This window comes from Callorhinchus milii, unplaced genomic scaffold (genome assembly GCF_018977255.1).
Source record: "Callorhinchus milii isolate IMCB2004 unplaced genomic scaffold, IMCB_Cmil_1.0 Scaffold2, whole genome shotgun sequence".
NCBI lineage: Eukaryota > Metazoa > Chordata > Chondrichthyes > Chimaeriformes > Callorhinchidae > Callorhinchus > Callorhinchus milii.
In genome coordinates, this window is record NW_024704743.1 from 59,803,889 (window position 1) to 59,820,275 (window position 16,387).

At 40.8% G+C, this 16,387-nt stretch overlaps 1 protein-coding gene across 1 annotated transcript; it reads right to left on the reverse strand.

The window, feature by feature from the left end:
• Positions 1-806: 806 nt before the first annotated feature.
• sem1 (SEM1 26S proteasome subunit) lies at positions 807-13,527 on the reverse strand. The gene is made up of 3 exons (XM_007904753.2): positions 13,404-13,527; positions 7,052-7,145; positions 807-1,029 (listed from the first exon to the last, which is right to left on the reverse strand). Exons 1-3 carry the CDS (start codon positions 13,477-13,479, stop codon positions 987-989), a joined length of 213 nt encoding a protein of 70 aa, XP_007902944.1. The 5' UTR covers positions 13,480-13,527; the 3' UTR covers positions 807-986.
• Between the last annotated feature and the right edge of the window lie 2,860 nt (positions 13,528-16,387).

Below are 16,387 nucleotides of genomic sequence, written 5' to 3' on the forward strand. Positions count from 1 at the left end.
TGGAACACTCTCCCTCTCTCCCCTTTTTCAAATCCCGCCTGAAAACCTTCCCTTTCCACCGTGCTTACTGTCACCCCACCCACCCTGGAGTCAGGTTCCGGCACTGTTAAGCAGTCTGAGACGCTACCCGGCGTGGAGGGCACTTTATAAGTGCAAGTTGTTGTTATTGTGGGAATGAAAGTGTCATTTTTGTATAGTACGTTGTGCTCTTCTGAAGTTGTAGCTAAAATATATTGCTGAGTTGAGCAGAATGCATTTTACTCTTCATCTGACTCAAGTGCTTAATCCTGATACTGAATATCTAAAATAGCAACGTCTTCCATTCCTTACTACTTCTAACTTTTGATTAACACAAAACGGTTTATAAAAAGTATAAAGGGAAGTGTATTGCTAATGCGGCCTTTGAAGTTGAATTTAAATAAAATCGGTTCAAGTGAATTTAATGCTAGGTTTAAAAAAATGAAAACTATACCCGTGTGAACTTGTGCATTTCTTTTTGCCATTCTCGTAATCTAGTCTAATGCAGGGTACACTGGCTGTCTGAACAAAAGAACAAATTGTCAATAGGAAAGGCACAAATCATACCAGATGACCTCAAGTTAACACGAAAGCTTTGAGTATGTGAACTCGTGACCTTTTGTACCTGGTGAACAATCATTCTACCTCAGGTGAAATCTGTATAACAGGTTCCTGCAGTACAGAGCCTTTGTCACAACTACATCAAGCAACCTTTGCTTTGAATGAATGCATGCCTTACTACAGAATATAAGTCAGGAAAACAAAAAAAACATTAAGTGCAGACTACATTACACTTGAAAACAATTTATTAAATTTTACGAAAATAAAAAGGGAAAATCCAGGTAAGTGTTGTATTCTCTTCAGTTGAGTTGAGTTGATTTTCCTTCTCCACTGTGTTCTGCTCCCAGCTTTAGGATGACACAACCATTTCAAACATGCACACTGAATTCTCAGCACATCTCATAAAACTATGAAGTTTCCATCTTGTACCCTTGTTTTTCGAGTTCAGCTCTGAAAAATAAATGGAATGGAAGGCCTTCAGTTTTTTTTAAATGTGTCTTAACACCAATCAAGGACTTCAAATAAATTCAGCTAATTCTTCCAAAGCGCATGAATTATTCCAACTATCCACTCCCTCAGAAAATATTTCTTACATAGAAAGATGCATGAATGTGGAATGCACATTGGGAGAAAAGCCCCTTTTTCTTTTTGGGTGTCACCATTTATCAGAACACAAATTAAGATTTCTAACATTCATTTTTTTACATCAAGCACTTTGATTATTTAATGTCCACCTTAACAGGCAGATGGGACTTTGATTTACTGTCTGACCCAAGGGATAGCACCTCTGATAATGCAGTATATATCTCCAGCACTGCATCTGAGTGTTGGCTTAAACTACAACAGCAAAGTGCCAATGTGGAACAACCTTCTGATTCAAAGACACGAGTAATTAAATAGCAACTTAGATAGTTGACAATTCTTCAATTGCATAGGGTTGAAATAATAAATATTGCATCAAATATAGGCCTATAACTTGATAGAAGTTTTTCAGATAAGACATCAAACAGAGATCCTGACTTTCTGCAAACTCAAGGCTCCTGATGTGGAGCTTGAATCGATAATCTTCTGACCCAGAAGCAAGAATGCTATCATCTGAGCCAAGCAGCATTCTGTGTTAGTTTCTGCATGTTCAATCAGGCACTATTACAGGCACTTCTTTAAAAAAAGCTGAAACTACTAGAAATGCAAATTTATTTATATAGCACCTTTCATGTAGAACGTTTGAGTGTTTTACATTGGCAGAGATGGATACCGATCAGGGGGAAGAAGTGATTGTAGGTGCAGTCAAAGAGGTAAGCTCTTGATGAATGAGTGGTGGGGAGAGGTCGGAGGATGTGCAGCAGGTCTGTGTTAGATGCGTGAAGGGGGCTGACAAAGCAGGTCAGAGAAGTGGGGAAGTGGAAGGGATTTGTACGTGAGAGGAAAGAAGCTAATCTGTTCGGAGACAGAGAGCCAGTGGAGCATGGCAATAATTGGGATGAAGCACAATGTATCCACACTATTGGTTTATGGTTAGGGTAGATTAAAAACCTATTTTACACAGTTAAGTTCTGAAACACAAAACTGAATTGCCACAATTCTGCTTCAACTATTAATTAGTAAAGATCCCGAGTTTGTAATTCACACTCTGATCAAGCGCCACTAAATTCTTAACCCATTATTAAAAATTGCATTAACCACCAACAGCATAAAAGAGGAGACAAGAATCAGGCCTAAATGGTGATATACAGATTAAATATCAAAATCTGATAAAATTAAATTGTGGAGTCCTGTAGCTCAGGAATTAGAGCACTCGCCTTGCAAGCGAGAGACCTGGGTTCAATTCCCGGCAGGGCGAAACCTTGGGCAAGTTTCCTTACTCCACATGCCTGATAATAATCCCTCAAGAAAAAAATAATATGGTCACTCAATCCACGACTGTTTGTGGGACACTGCTGTGCACAATTGGCTGCCGCATTTTGCCATAAATATACACAGTCAATTCACTTTACAGTATATTCCGTGAAGCACTTTGAGATGTCTAGAAGACATGAAAAGCACTATATCAAATGCAAGGATTATTATTTAAATTATATACTTGTACTGTGACTGAATTAGAAATTCTATTCAAGATTGAACGGAAGACTATTTAATACACTGGATTTACTATGCCTGGCTTAAAAACATATTCACCTGCAGACAACTTTACTGCTTTTCTACTGCAAATCAGTTGCATTGGACTAGGCTGTGAACACTAATTAGTGAACCCATTTTGAATTGTACTGAACATACAAAGCAGTTAATTGTCTCAATTTACTACCTGTACTTATTCACCGTTCCCAGCTGCCAATGGGATAGGTGTAAACCAACAGGGTATGGCAGGAGACCTGAATTACAAATACACGCTTAGTTATTACAAGGTGACCCCGTTAAGTGCTGCGCTACAGCATAGGTTTGATGAAAAAAAAGATCTCCTGTGGACCAGTGGCAATGCACTTCCCACTCTGTCACAGAGCAGTCAGCTTCATGTGCATGCCTGCAGCTTACAGAAAGCCGTCATGACTGCACCATAAGTAAGGCTTCTGATTTCCTGGGTTTCTTAACTAGATTTTGCAGGGTTTATTTTTTAGCAATTTTAGAATGTTTATAAATCGGGAGCTTTCGTTATTGTAATGAGAAGACGTGCCTGTGCATATGGAGGGGAGCGAGGCTCCCTCACGCATACACAGTGCCTCCCTCCTCTCCCAAACATTTCACCATATGGTGGAGAAGGAGAGGAGAGCGACGCATGTGCAGTTGGAACACCGTGACACTGCCGAGAATGAGTGAGAAAGAAAACCTCACCTCGGAGTTGAATCACCATTGTTTATTGGATTAAAAAAGTCATTGTTTTTTTGATTCGGGGGTATTTTATGAGTGTTTATTGGTTAAAACCTAACCATAATTATATCAATGGCCACCTGATAACCTGGAAGCGGGATGGGTAGCCATTTACTACGTGATTTGCTATAACATGAGAAACTGTTAAAAAGCGAGTTGCCCTACATATGCTAGGATTTTACTTCACCACATTTACAAAATACATGAGGTGACATATAATTTTATTTTATAGATGGGACAAATTGAACGTTAAGAGCAGATTTCGATATTTTTTCTAAATGTGTATTTCAACAAAACCTATATGGAACTACAAGTCACTTTTTATAACTGGTTTATTGCACTTTTGGCCAAAATGTATATTAATTTTATCCCAACTGTCCCTTCATTTATAAAGTATATCCTGACCCGATTTACATTGTGCCTTCTCCCATGTTTACAATCTTACAAGATCAGCTCGTGGACAATGGACAACATGCACTCGGCCTTACTAACTATTAGAAAGAATGTATCTGAGAAAACAGTCTGGGAACCGTGCTCTTTGTAGTCTAATCATCATTAAACTGATTTGATAGTCACGATTAACATTTTGAAGAGGGGAAATTGCAGATAGGTCATAATTTATAGGTCTTGGGCCAAATTAAAATTCACTTGATGGTTCATCCGCTTTTTTTAAAAAGACACGAACCGGCAGTTCATTTAAAGAAGCGAGTTAGTTAAAAACTACAAGTTTTCTTGATTTAAAATAGCATTCCAACCATGTAATTTAAAGTCTGTTGGTCAGCCAAGGCTGTAGTACTGTGGTTTTAGACCACCTTGAATTCAATAAAAAGTAATAATTAAAACTTTGTATGCCATTTAGTTTACACAATGCAATGTCTGCTCTCAATTGGATTGAGGAAAAGTTTAAAACAAAATATATTTTCATGGCTGAACCTCACTTTTTTATGAAAGTATATTCCCATCTGTAATTATATCATACTTCATGGGAATTCTGCAAAAGGACTTGCAAATTGCAAATACCTGTCTATGGAAATCCTTTTGGATTCATTAAGGTGAAACTGAGGCAGGCTTCCATAGAAATTTTTTGCAGGCCAGCTTCCTATACTTCTGGTAGCTACAAAATTCGCTATTCACAAATTGGTGTTTGCTCCTCCACCCATTTACAATTCGCAATGGTACTTGGAACACAATAAAATTACCATCTGCTGTTACTAGACTCATAATTTTCTTCCGTACCAGGGTGAAAAGGTAGAACATTTCCACTACAGTTCCACTATATGCCCTACACCACAGGAGAAAGAAAAAGACTAGAGTGGCTATTGGCAATTTGGAAACTGTAGTAGTTACAGAAACTGTAACATTCATGGAAAATTGTGTTTTGAGAATTGTTTGTTCAAAACAAGTTGCTTGAAGGGAAAGGAAAGTCTAAGCAAATCAATTCAAAGAACTTCCCCACTGGATTAAAAATCTTATAAAAAATATTTTAACAGTGAAAATAATGTCCTCATGTGTGTCAGCCTGGTTCAGCTGGTAACAGTCACCAGAAAGTCGAAGGTTCTCTAATGAATAAGAAAGTTGGCAGATTAAGCCCCATGTTGGGACTTGGAACTCGTAACTTATGCTGACACTCTAATGCTGTGCTCAGGTGTTCTTCTTTGTCGGAGGTGCTGATCTTCAGATGAGACGTTAAACCGAGGTCCCATCTGCCTGTTTAAGTGGATGTTAAAGAGCCTATGGCACTATATGAAAAGAGAAGGCAGTTTCTCCCAGTGGTGTCCATGCCCACAATCCGATAAATAAAATTGGTACTGTTTTAAGCGCTTTGAGCATTTATATAGCACATGAAATGTCTATACAAATACAAATTGTTTTGTTATTCACTGCATGGCTGTTTATGTTCTTTAATATCTATATGCTCCCCCTTGGTTACATCATCCGCAGACATGGGGTCAATTTCCACATGTATGTGGATGACATCGAACTCTATCTTTCTGCCTCCACTCTCAACTCCAGGACCACTGCTGTCCTGACAGACTTCCTGTCGGACATCAAGTCCTGGATGAGGGGCAAATTTCCTACAGTTGAATGTGAACAAGACTGAGGCCCTCCTGATTGGCTCGAGCCGGCGCCTCAGCACCTCAGGCTATGGCAGCATCAACCTCCATGGTTTCACACTTCAACTCACCAACTTCAACTGACTCCTGCCAGTCAGGAACCCAGGTGTCTTGTTCGACCCTCAACTGACTTTTCTTCCCCACATTCAAGCCATGAGCCGCTCTGCCCTCCCTCACCTCTGTAACATCGCCCGACTCCGCCACTACCTCACCCCTCAGGCCACTGAAACTCTTGTTCATGCCTTCATCACCTCCAGGCTCGACTATGCAAACGCCCTGCTTGTCAGCCTTCCCAACTCCTCCCTCCACAGACTGCAGATAATCCAGAACGCTGCAGCCCGTGTCCTCTCCGTGACTCCATCTCCCCCACTCTCGCCCGACTCCATTGGCTCCCTATCCTTCAGAGGATCCAGTTCAAGATCCTGGTCCTCACCTACAAAGCCCTCCATGGCCTCGCCCCACCCTACCTCTGCGACCTCCTAACCCTCTACCAACCCGCCCACTCCCTCCGCTCAGCCGGCTCTGGCCTGCTCCGTGTCCCCCGACCCACCCGCCCCACCACTGGTGAGAGAGCCTTCAGCCACTCTGCCCTCAACCTCTGGAATTCCATCCCCAATCACTCCGCCTCACCCCCTCCTTAGCCTTCAAGTCCCGCCTCAAGACCCTCCTCTTCGACCATGCCATCGGCCACCCCCCTTCCACTCCCCTTCCTTACCCCCCAACAACTCCAGCTCGGGTCTGAAATGCTATACTCTGTCCAGTGCCTCGGGACGTCCTCCTGCCGTGAAAGGTGCTATACAAATGTAATCTTGTTGTTGTTGTTCTTGGGGACAAATTAGCCATCACATTTGCTGACAAATATACAGTCACTACACTTAACAGTTTTATCCTGTGAAGCACTGTGAGAAATCCTCCCGAAAGGCAGGAGGATTACTTTCAGAATCATTTCCGTTCTCTGTTCTGCAAAGCTGCTCAAGGACAGAAGCAGAATGAAGCTCAATTTACTTTAATAGAGGTTAGCCCGAGTCGATCTAGATGCCTGTACCTTGGAAAAGCACAGTACCTGCAAACGCATAAAAGAACTTCAATGAATTCTCAGATGGGGGTGGGGAAAGAAAGGGAATAAGGTCTTAATGGATGGAAGAGGAGATGAAGAATACTTTGCACTTTTTCCAGTGATCTCCTGTAAATTGAGATTATGAACAATCTTACAGCAAGTTAAAAATGTTTAAGATGTACTGGCATTTTTTAATTTCGTCAATTTAAATTGTGGTTGGTTGGGAGGAACTAAAAAATACAACACTGAACAGGCTTCACTAATGCTTTGTTATCTGGGATCTCTATAATAAGCAAAGGCTATAAAACAGCATAAACTAGTTTCACTGTACATCTGTTATACATCAGGGTCTTTGGCTGTGTATTCCAAAACAATTCTGTGCAAAACACTGCTGATTTTCTTTTAAAAAATCCACAAATTAAATAGAGTAAGTTTTTACCTTAACTGATTAGAAAAGTCATCTTCTACATTATCATCATCCCAGTTGTCTTCCCAAACATGGGCATCCTCATCTTCATCTAAACCAGTCCAACCTAATACAAAAACAAACAAAAGAATTGTTTTGACATTTATGTTAAAAAAAAATCCCTGTATATGAGATGAAATAAGGTTAGGCAACCTTTGTGCATTCAAGAGAAAGCTAGACCTTTACATGCTCTCGAGAGGAGAATAGAATGTTATGGGAGGGAGTAAGGAATGGGTGGAGAATAAACAACAGCACAAACTGGTTAGGCCGAGTCGCCTGTTTCCGTGCTGTGCAATATTTGTAAATTTTTGTAAACCTAAATGTAAGAGGACAGGATAAAAAGGTAAGTAGGAAACAAATGTGAATAGAGGGGAACACATTTTTAAAGTTCCATGTTCGTATTAATGTGCAAGTCGCCAGCATGATCCTCATTCACTAACAGGTGTCGCCTATTTCCAGCTCATTTGAACACTAAGAGGAATAATTCTTTGGTACAGATAGTTCAACATAAACAAAGTATATGCACATCTTCTCTTCACTGTTAATCAAGGATGATTAGCAGATTTTACAACACATATATTGCTATAATTAACAGTAATTAATGTACAGCAGCAACAAATATATTGCATATTGCACATGGTGGGCATACATTTCTATGGTTCTATATATATATATACACACACACAGGTATATGCAAACCCTCAAAAAGAGAGAAGGTAATGCATCATATTGAATTTCCTCTAGCAATTGCAATTCACTGTTTGAAGAACACAGTGAGTTCTAAATTTTCAATTTATCCAAGCTCAACCTATGGATGACAATGCCAAATCAGACCTGTGGCCATCTCTGCTCCCCCATCCACAAACATTCTGTACCTGACAAATATGGTAATTTTATAGGGTCTGATTTTTTCAGAAACAACTTTCAATTCACAAACTTAATTCCAGCCTGGAATCTGCAAAAGTGAGTTTTTTTTTAAAACAATAGAACAATGTATTTAGGCGGACTACTTTGTTTCCTTAAATATATAACTGCACAACAGCAAGGTATAAGGGAACCCCAACATTTCAAAATACTAGAATTCTTCAACTTTTATTGAACGTTAAGAGTGTGTTGTATTGCAAAAAATATAAATAATATTCTATTTTCAGTTATAGCTGGAAATTTTCAGATTATTGAGCCACTGTCTACAGGCGATCTATTCAAATGTTAATGTCTCTCAAATGTGCTACACAACCAAAAAATTGATGCAGAAGTAAACAAAAAATTAGCTTAGTTTTATTCATGAGTTGAAATTCTAAATAAAACAACAATTATTTAAAATCAATGGGTAAAATGATTGCCAGTTATAGTAAAGGTTGCGGACTTAAGTCAGTTAACATCACCAAAACATTAGTAAGTATATTGCAATAAAGAGTTCTCATATTAACACAAATCCTCTTATTAATCTACAATGCCGAACAAGACAGAGGGCATTTTTGTTCCTAAATTGACAGAGTTCTTCAGAATTAGTAAAACCCTTAAATGTAATGTTTTCAAACTCTTGTCAAATGTAAAAAATAAAAGGCAAGAGCATTGTAGAAATGTCTCATTGGGACACCCCACTGCATGCAAAATTTCTTTCTTTTCCTGGTACAAAACTGCAGAATGCTTGAAGGGAAAGAAAATGTTTGAGAAAAAATAATGGATCACGTATGCATTTTATTAATACAGTAATGTCATTTATGCAACATCTGGTATCCCAATTTTATATAATGCGAATTTAAGGTAAAGAAATTTTACTTCAATATTTAAAGGTAAACATCATCGGAACTCAAAATTATTATAAATAAGTTACTAAATAGACTGTCAACATCAGCGATTTAAAAATATAACTATAAAATTGAATTTTGGGCAAATGTACATAGATTCAAATATGCAAATACACGACATGCCAAATTAATGTTAACATCTGTTTAGAGGAAATATTTCTTCAGGGCACAGATTCATGCCTGATGCATTCAAATGGAAAAGAAACTGCTGTGTTTAGAAGAGTTTCATGCTGGGTTTAACTTACAATGGTGGGGCCAGCAGCACTATTGTAAATTAAACGAGGTGGCATATATGTGATGACAAACTTTACCCTTGCACCCTGGAGTGGTTTCAGCAATGACTAGCAGCAGATACCTACCCCAGGCAGCTAGGTAGGTCCACAGACATCACAATCATATTCAGTGAATAACTGAGCCACACTGACTGGGAATGCCCAGGTTTACTGTTTGTGCTGAGTTAGGAAGGGCAGCACAACTGCACTGAGAGTCACAGAAGGGAAAATCAGTTCCTGCTCCTGATCCCTTTTCTGCAACTTCTGTTGGGAGTACATATGAACACTAGTGATAAAAAGATTGGGCTGGGCTGAGATGTCCCCAAAATTACATTTGTATAGCGCATTTTACATCAGAAGGTCATCCCAAGGTGCTAGTAACTTTCAAGGCTCACATATGATGGCTCTTGGTCAAGGTACCAGATGGTAATAAGTACACATATAACTGTAACCTTGAAGAAAGGAAAAGTGAGGCAAATGCTTTTAGAAGAGGGGAGGAAGCAAAGAAAATTGCTGAGAAATAAAGCACAATTAAGAACCTTTTGCAATACTTTGCTATCACAGGATACATGATTGTTTAGCTCATGCCACATGTGATTCAACCAAAATAGTTTGTAAATACATTTCTCCAACTTCTTGCAAAAGAAAACTAAGAGAACTAAACAATGAAGTGAATGACCAATTTTATTTGGGGGTTGTTGGCCAGGCTGCTGAGAGAAACTCCCTTCTCTTTTTAAATAGGGCCATGGGATTTAAACATCCACCTGAACAGGCAGACAGGAACTTGGTTTAACATCTTATCCAAAGGATGGCACCTCCAACAATGCATCATGGCATTGGAGTGTCAGCCTAGAACAGTGGTTTTCACACAAAAGTTTTTGGTGGCCTCAGTCCTATATTTTTCTAAAAATAGTAAATCATATGAAAAGCAAAGGAAATTGGAACATATAGACATATGCACATCTCAAATGGTTTTCATTTATTTCTGTACATTTGACAAAAACCTTTTTTCCACAAAATCTTGCAGTCAGTAACAAGAACAACAAAATAAATGAAAACTACTTGAGATGTGTATAAAAATTATTATTAGGGACCAGAATTGTTGGACAGTTGGAATTGGGTCAGTGGTTAAGAGCGATTTTCTGAACAAACTTGTGACTGTGCCAATAGCATCTGCACACCTCACTCCACATTGGGGGAGATCGGGGGCCGCATAAAATTATGTGTGGTGGTCACATTTGAGAAATACTGGCCTAGACTATACAATGTCCCGACATAGGGCTTGAACCAACAACCCTCTGACTGAGAGAGTGCTACCCGGCTGACACACAATATCATTTTTTAAAAAATCTAAAATCCTTAAATGCGCAGATACATCCTTAGTGCCTGGTATATTCTAAGTGTATGCATGCACCAGGGGTAGCATGTTTGTCAGTGATTAAACTACGCTAACACAGAGGGCATCATGTCACCAATTCAAAAATTACAAAAGTAAATATACGTTTATTTTAAAAATTGTCAATTCAAAAGGTTACTGATTGACAATGAATTGGAAAGAGGCAGATGTAACAGCAGATATATCATATTTGTAGTCTCTGCTCTGGATTTATGCCCACAGTTTGTAAATATTCCATGGAAAATTGTGTATCTCTTTATTTATATTCTGTAGGGAGAAAGAGAAGCCAGTCATTGTGGGGGAGATTTTGTGTGGAGAGAAGAGCTGGCACTGTGAGATGGGGAGGGGGAGAGAGGATTGACATTATATGTATAACAGTGATAGTATTTGATTAGTACTATTCATTGTACAGAGGGGCCAAAAAGTTGTGATACCATTACAAAGTTTAATAAATTGTAAATAAATTATGATATTTTGTTTTGTTTTTAGATAATAGGGTAGTTATCATGACTTTTTGGTAACCCTGTATTTCACATGGTAACCTGACATCAGCACTAATTTCATAATCCACAATGAGGGTCAATCTTAATTAGGGGATATTAGGTAAAAAATTAGGCAATATTGTAGTAAACAAAAAATGAATTTCACTGTTGTAAAGTATTGATAATTAATTTATAGACTATTCGAAGATGCTTTATTGTACAATATGTAGAATTATAAAATCTAAACTAAAGTACATAAAATCCTAACTGATTAGTTTTCATAATTGAGGAAGATTAAAATTTCTGCAGACCAACTTCAATTTATGTTCTCAAAATACTAATCCCTCAAATGAGTGAGCCCTTCAAACCTAATTTCTGCCAATCCGAAGCACCTGCATGCAAGCTATTTTCAAATAAGTGACCTCTACTTCAAATATCTGATTAAATTTAAGTTAGGTTGCCTTTGTTACTATCATACATCTGGAAGATGGGCAAATAAAAGTTTGAAATTAAACTAAGGAACTATTTTAACCCACAAGACTTGGTTTAGCCCAAGAATATCGAGGCATTAGGATGAAAATGCAATACAATCTGTCTGTTGCATCTTAATTTAAAAAATATTACAAAATGTATTTATAGACAATAATGGACTTAGAATTATTCTAATTTATTTACTTCCAGAACTATACATTCAATTGACTTGAGTCCAAAGCTTACACCTTTATTAAGATGTTATTAAGATTGATGTACTGCCCATTCCTATGAGGATTATGTTATTTCCAGAGTATAATGAAATATTGAATGATGAATAATAATCTTTACATTTGGATTAGGTCTTTCATGTCAGACGGATGTCCCAAAGCTTTTTAAAGGATATATACTGTGGAGTGACTGTGCATTTTGTGGGCGAATGCAACAGCAATTTGTACACAGCAATATCATACAAACAGCCATAAAGTGCATGATCAATTTTTATTTGGGGATTGTTGGCCAGGACACTGGGAGAAACTGCCTTCTCTTTTCATTAGTTTCATGGGATTTATAACGTCCATCTACACAGACAAACAGTTTAACGTCTCCTCCAAAGGACAGCACCTCCAACAATGCAGCACGTCCCCAGAGCTGCACTGGAGTATCGTCTTAGACTATATGAGTTGCAAGTCCCAACGTGGGACTTGAACCCACAACCTTCTTACTCAGAGAACAGAGTTTTCCAATTGAGCCAGGCTGACACCCCTTCGAGTACCTATCTAGTTTCATTTTGAATGAACCTATGAACTCAACTACGTGATCTGTGGTAAAGAATTCCAGTCTCTATGTAAAGTGTAAAGCATTTTGTTCTAATTATCTTAAATGACCTTAAACACGGTTAGATTAATAGGATAAAAATGAAACGGGGAAAGTAATCTTTTCAGTGGTAGATCAAAATGATAAAAGTATTTTACTAATCTTCTGGGTCTTACATTCGATTTAAAGCACACAAAAATATTATCAAGCAACAAAAACAGAGAGGGCTGGGAACCCTCAGCAGGTCAGGCAGCATCTATGGAGAAAGGAAAGTGAGTCAACGTTTCGGGTCCACGACCCTTGGTCGGTACAGCATTGCTATTATGCAGCAATGGCGCATCTACATGAAATATGCTGTGGTACATTATAAGAAAGTCGGTAGTCACTCACAAGTCGTCTGTTAGTTCTGAACTGTGGAGTAATCACGTTTCAGTTCAGGGCCTTATTCATGAACACATCGGTGTTTTGACAAAACCCCAAAGATAACCGCTGCAGCTATTCCAGGCTCCCCCCCCCACCCCACCCCGATAAAGATCAGCGGAGATGAGGTGCTCCCCCTCCCCTCCCCCCCTCCCCTCCCTGTCACCGATAAACCCCTCCAGTCGCTTGTGAACAAAACGTTATTTTGCTTTGTGTGTGAGGTGCGGGAACCAGAGCCAAGTGATGAATCGGCATCACCCGAGCACCGCCGCATGTGCTGTGAGAACATTAACCCCCCGGACACACTGCACCGCCCGCACCATGACTGTGTGCTTCAGCCGCTCAGCCGCCCGCCCGCCCGCCCGCCCGGGCCCTGTGCCGCCGCCCAGCCCCCCTCCTCAGATAATAACCCTGACCCCGACTCTCCCGGGCGGGGCGGGGGGGTCCCGCAGGACAGTGCCCCCCAACCCCGGCGCTGACTGGCTCCCAAGCCCCGGGTCGGGCCTCTCTCTCTCTCCCGGGCCTGCAGCCGCCGCCACTCGAGGCCTCGGCCCTCGGGCAGTGTGAGCGGCGCGGGGAGCCCGGCTCAGGGAGGGGGAGCCCGGCTCAGGGAGGGGGTGCGGGAGCGGCGGGGAGGGAGGGCAGGGCCAGGCCCACCTTCAGCCGGGAACTCCTCGAACTCGTCATCCTCCTCCAGCAGCCCCAGGTCCACCGGCACCTTCCTCTCCGACATGATCAGCCAAACACGTGACCGCCCCGCACAGGCGCACTCGGGCGGAGACGGGAGGGCGTGTGGCACGAGAGTGAGAGACGGTGAGAGAGAGAGAGATGGAGTGATAGAGAGAGAGAGAGTGATAGGGAGAGAGAGAGTGATAGAGAGAGAGAGAGTGATAGAGAGAGAGAGAGATGGAGTGATAGAGAGAGAGAGTGATAGGGAGAGAGAGGTGGAGTGATAGAGAGAGAGTGATAGAGAGAGAGGGTGATAGAGAGAGAGAGTGATAGAGAGAGAGAGATGGAGTGATAGAGAGAGAGTGATAGAGAGAGAGAGTGATAATAGAGAGAGTGATAGAGAGAGAGAGAGATGGAGTGATAGAGAGAGAGAGTGATAGGGAGAGAGAGGTGGAGTGATAGAGAGAGAGTGATAGAGAGAGAGAGAGTGATAGAGAGAGTGATAGAGAGAGAGTGATAGAGGAGAGAGAGAGTGATAGAGAGAGAGTAATAGAGAGAGAGTGATAGAGAGAGAGATGGAGTGATAGAGAGAGTGATAGGGAGAGAGAGATGGAGTGATAGAGAGAGAGAGTGATAGAGAGAGAGAGTAATAGAGAGAGAGTGATAGAGAGAGAAAGATGGAGTGATAGAGAGAGCGTGATAGAGAGAGTGATAGAGAGAGAGAGAGAGAGATGGAGTGATAGAGAGAGAGTGATAGAGAGAGAGTGATAGAGAGAGAGAGATGGAGTGATAGAGAGAGAGAGAGAGAGATAGAGAAAGAGAGTGATAGAGAGAGATAGGGAGTGATAGAGACAGAGTGATAGAGAGAGAGAGTGTGATAGAGAGAGTAATAAAGAGAGATAGGGAGTGATAGAGACAGTGATAGAGAGAGAGTGATAGAGAGAGAGAGAGTAATAGAGAGAGATAGGGAGTGATAGAGACAGAGTGATAGAGAGAGAGATAGAGATATAGAGTGATAGAGAGAGAGTGATAGAGAGAGAGAGATGGAGTGATAGAGAGAGAGAGAGAGAGAGATAGAGAAAGAGAGTGATAGAGAGAGATAGGGAGTGATAGAGACAGAGTGATAGAGAGAGAGAGTGTGATAGAGAGAGTAATAAAGAGAGATAGGGAGTGATAGAGACAGAGTGATAGAGAGAGAGTGATAGAGAGAGAGAGTAATAGAGAGAGATAGGGAGTGATAGAGACAGAGTGATAGAGATAGAGTGATAGAGAGAGAAAGTAATAGAGAGAGATAGAGAGTGATAGAGATAGATAGAGTGATAGAGAGAGATAAAGAGTGATAGAGAGAGATAGAGTGATAGAGAAAGTAATAGAGAGAGGTAGAGAGTGATAGAGAGAGAGTGATAGAGAGTGAAAGAGTGATAGAGATAGAGAGAGAGATAGAGATATAGAGTGATAGAAAGAGAGAGTGATAGAGAGAGTGATAGGGAAGAGAGTATGATAGGAGAGAGAGAGAAAGTGTGATAGGGGAGAGACAGGAGAGAGGGATTGACAGAGGGAGAGCATGATAGGAGAGAGTGTGATAGAGAAGAGATACAGAAGGGAGAGAAAGAGTGACAAAGGGAAGGTTTGATAGGAGAGGGAGTGACAGAGGGCCAGAGTATGATGATAATAATAATAATCCTTGCATTTGATACAGGGCCTTATCACATCTTTAAGACGTCTCAAAGAGCTTCACAGAATATACAGTAAAGCAAATTAACTGTATTTTACGGGCAGAGAGAGGTAGTGACAGGAAAGTGAGTGTGATAGGAGAGAGAGGGAATGGCAGGAGAGAGAAAGACAGGAGAGAGAAAGAGAGTGTGAGAGAGTGACAGGACAGAGTGACAGGTGAGAGAGTATGTGTTAGAGAAAGTGTGACAGGAGAGAGTGCGTGTGATAGGAGAGAGAGAGTTGCAGGAGAGACAGACAGAAGGGAGCGAGAGAATGCAATGCATGTGACAAAGAGAGAGATAGAGAGTATGTGACAGGAGAGAGAGTGGTTGGATACAGAGAGTGTTAGAATAGAGCCAATGACAGTATGTGTGGGGCAGGAGAGAGAGAAAGAATGGGACAGAAGAGAGTGACAGAGAGTGAAATAGAGAGTGACAGGAGAGAGAGAGAGAGAGAGCATGTGACACACAGCGGAATAGTTACAGGAGAGACAGCACGTTACGAGAGAAAGCATGTGTTATGAGAGAGTGAGTGAGTGACGAGAGACAGCAAAAGAGAAAGTGTATAAGAGAGAGAGTGTGACGAAAGAGAGGATGAGAGAGAGAGACAGAGTCTGTGACAAGAGATTGTGTGTGTGACGAGAGAGATGGAGAGTCTGTGTGATATGAGAGAGAGTGTATGACGAGGGAGAGAATGAATGTGTTTGTGTGAGACGAAAGAGAGAGATGTGAAGAGAGAGAGACCTTGTGACAGCCCATTTCAAGAGATAATAATCTATGCACCTGATCTGGCGCCTTTATGTCTCAAAGTGCTTCACGGGTAATTGATATCAAGTGTAGTGAGGTCCCACAATCAATGATAGATTTATCTGGTGATTTGTTGGTGAAGACCACAGAAGATAGATTCTTCTCTTCAAATGGTGCCGTGGGATCTTAAACGTCCATCTGAACAAGCAGATGAGACGTCGGTTTAACGTCTCATCTGAAGGACACACCTCCAGCAATATATATTGAAGCTTTAAATTGAAGCCTTGTTTTTTGGACAGCCGAAAGTCTGACATGTGGAAACCCATCACCATGCTTAAGAGTAGTCAAACCGGACGGAGAGTTCCACATATGTATACAACAACAACAGCAAGATTCCATTTATAGAGCGCCTTTCACGTCGGGAGGACGTCCCAAGTCGTGGGATCTTAAACCACCTCTGCATGGAATTTTCCCATTTGATTAGAATGGAATGCACATCCTAGAGGGACGCAC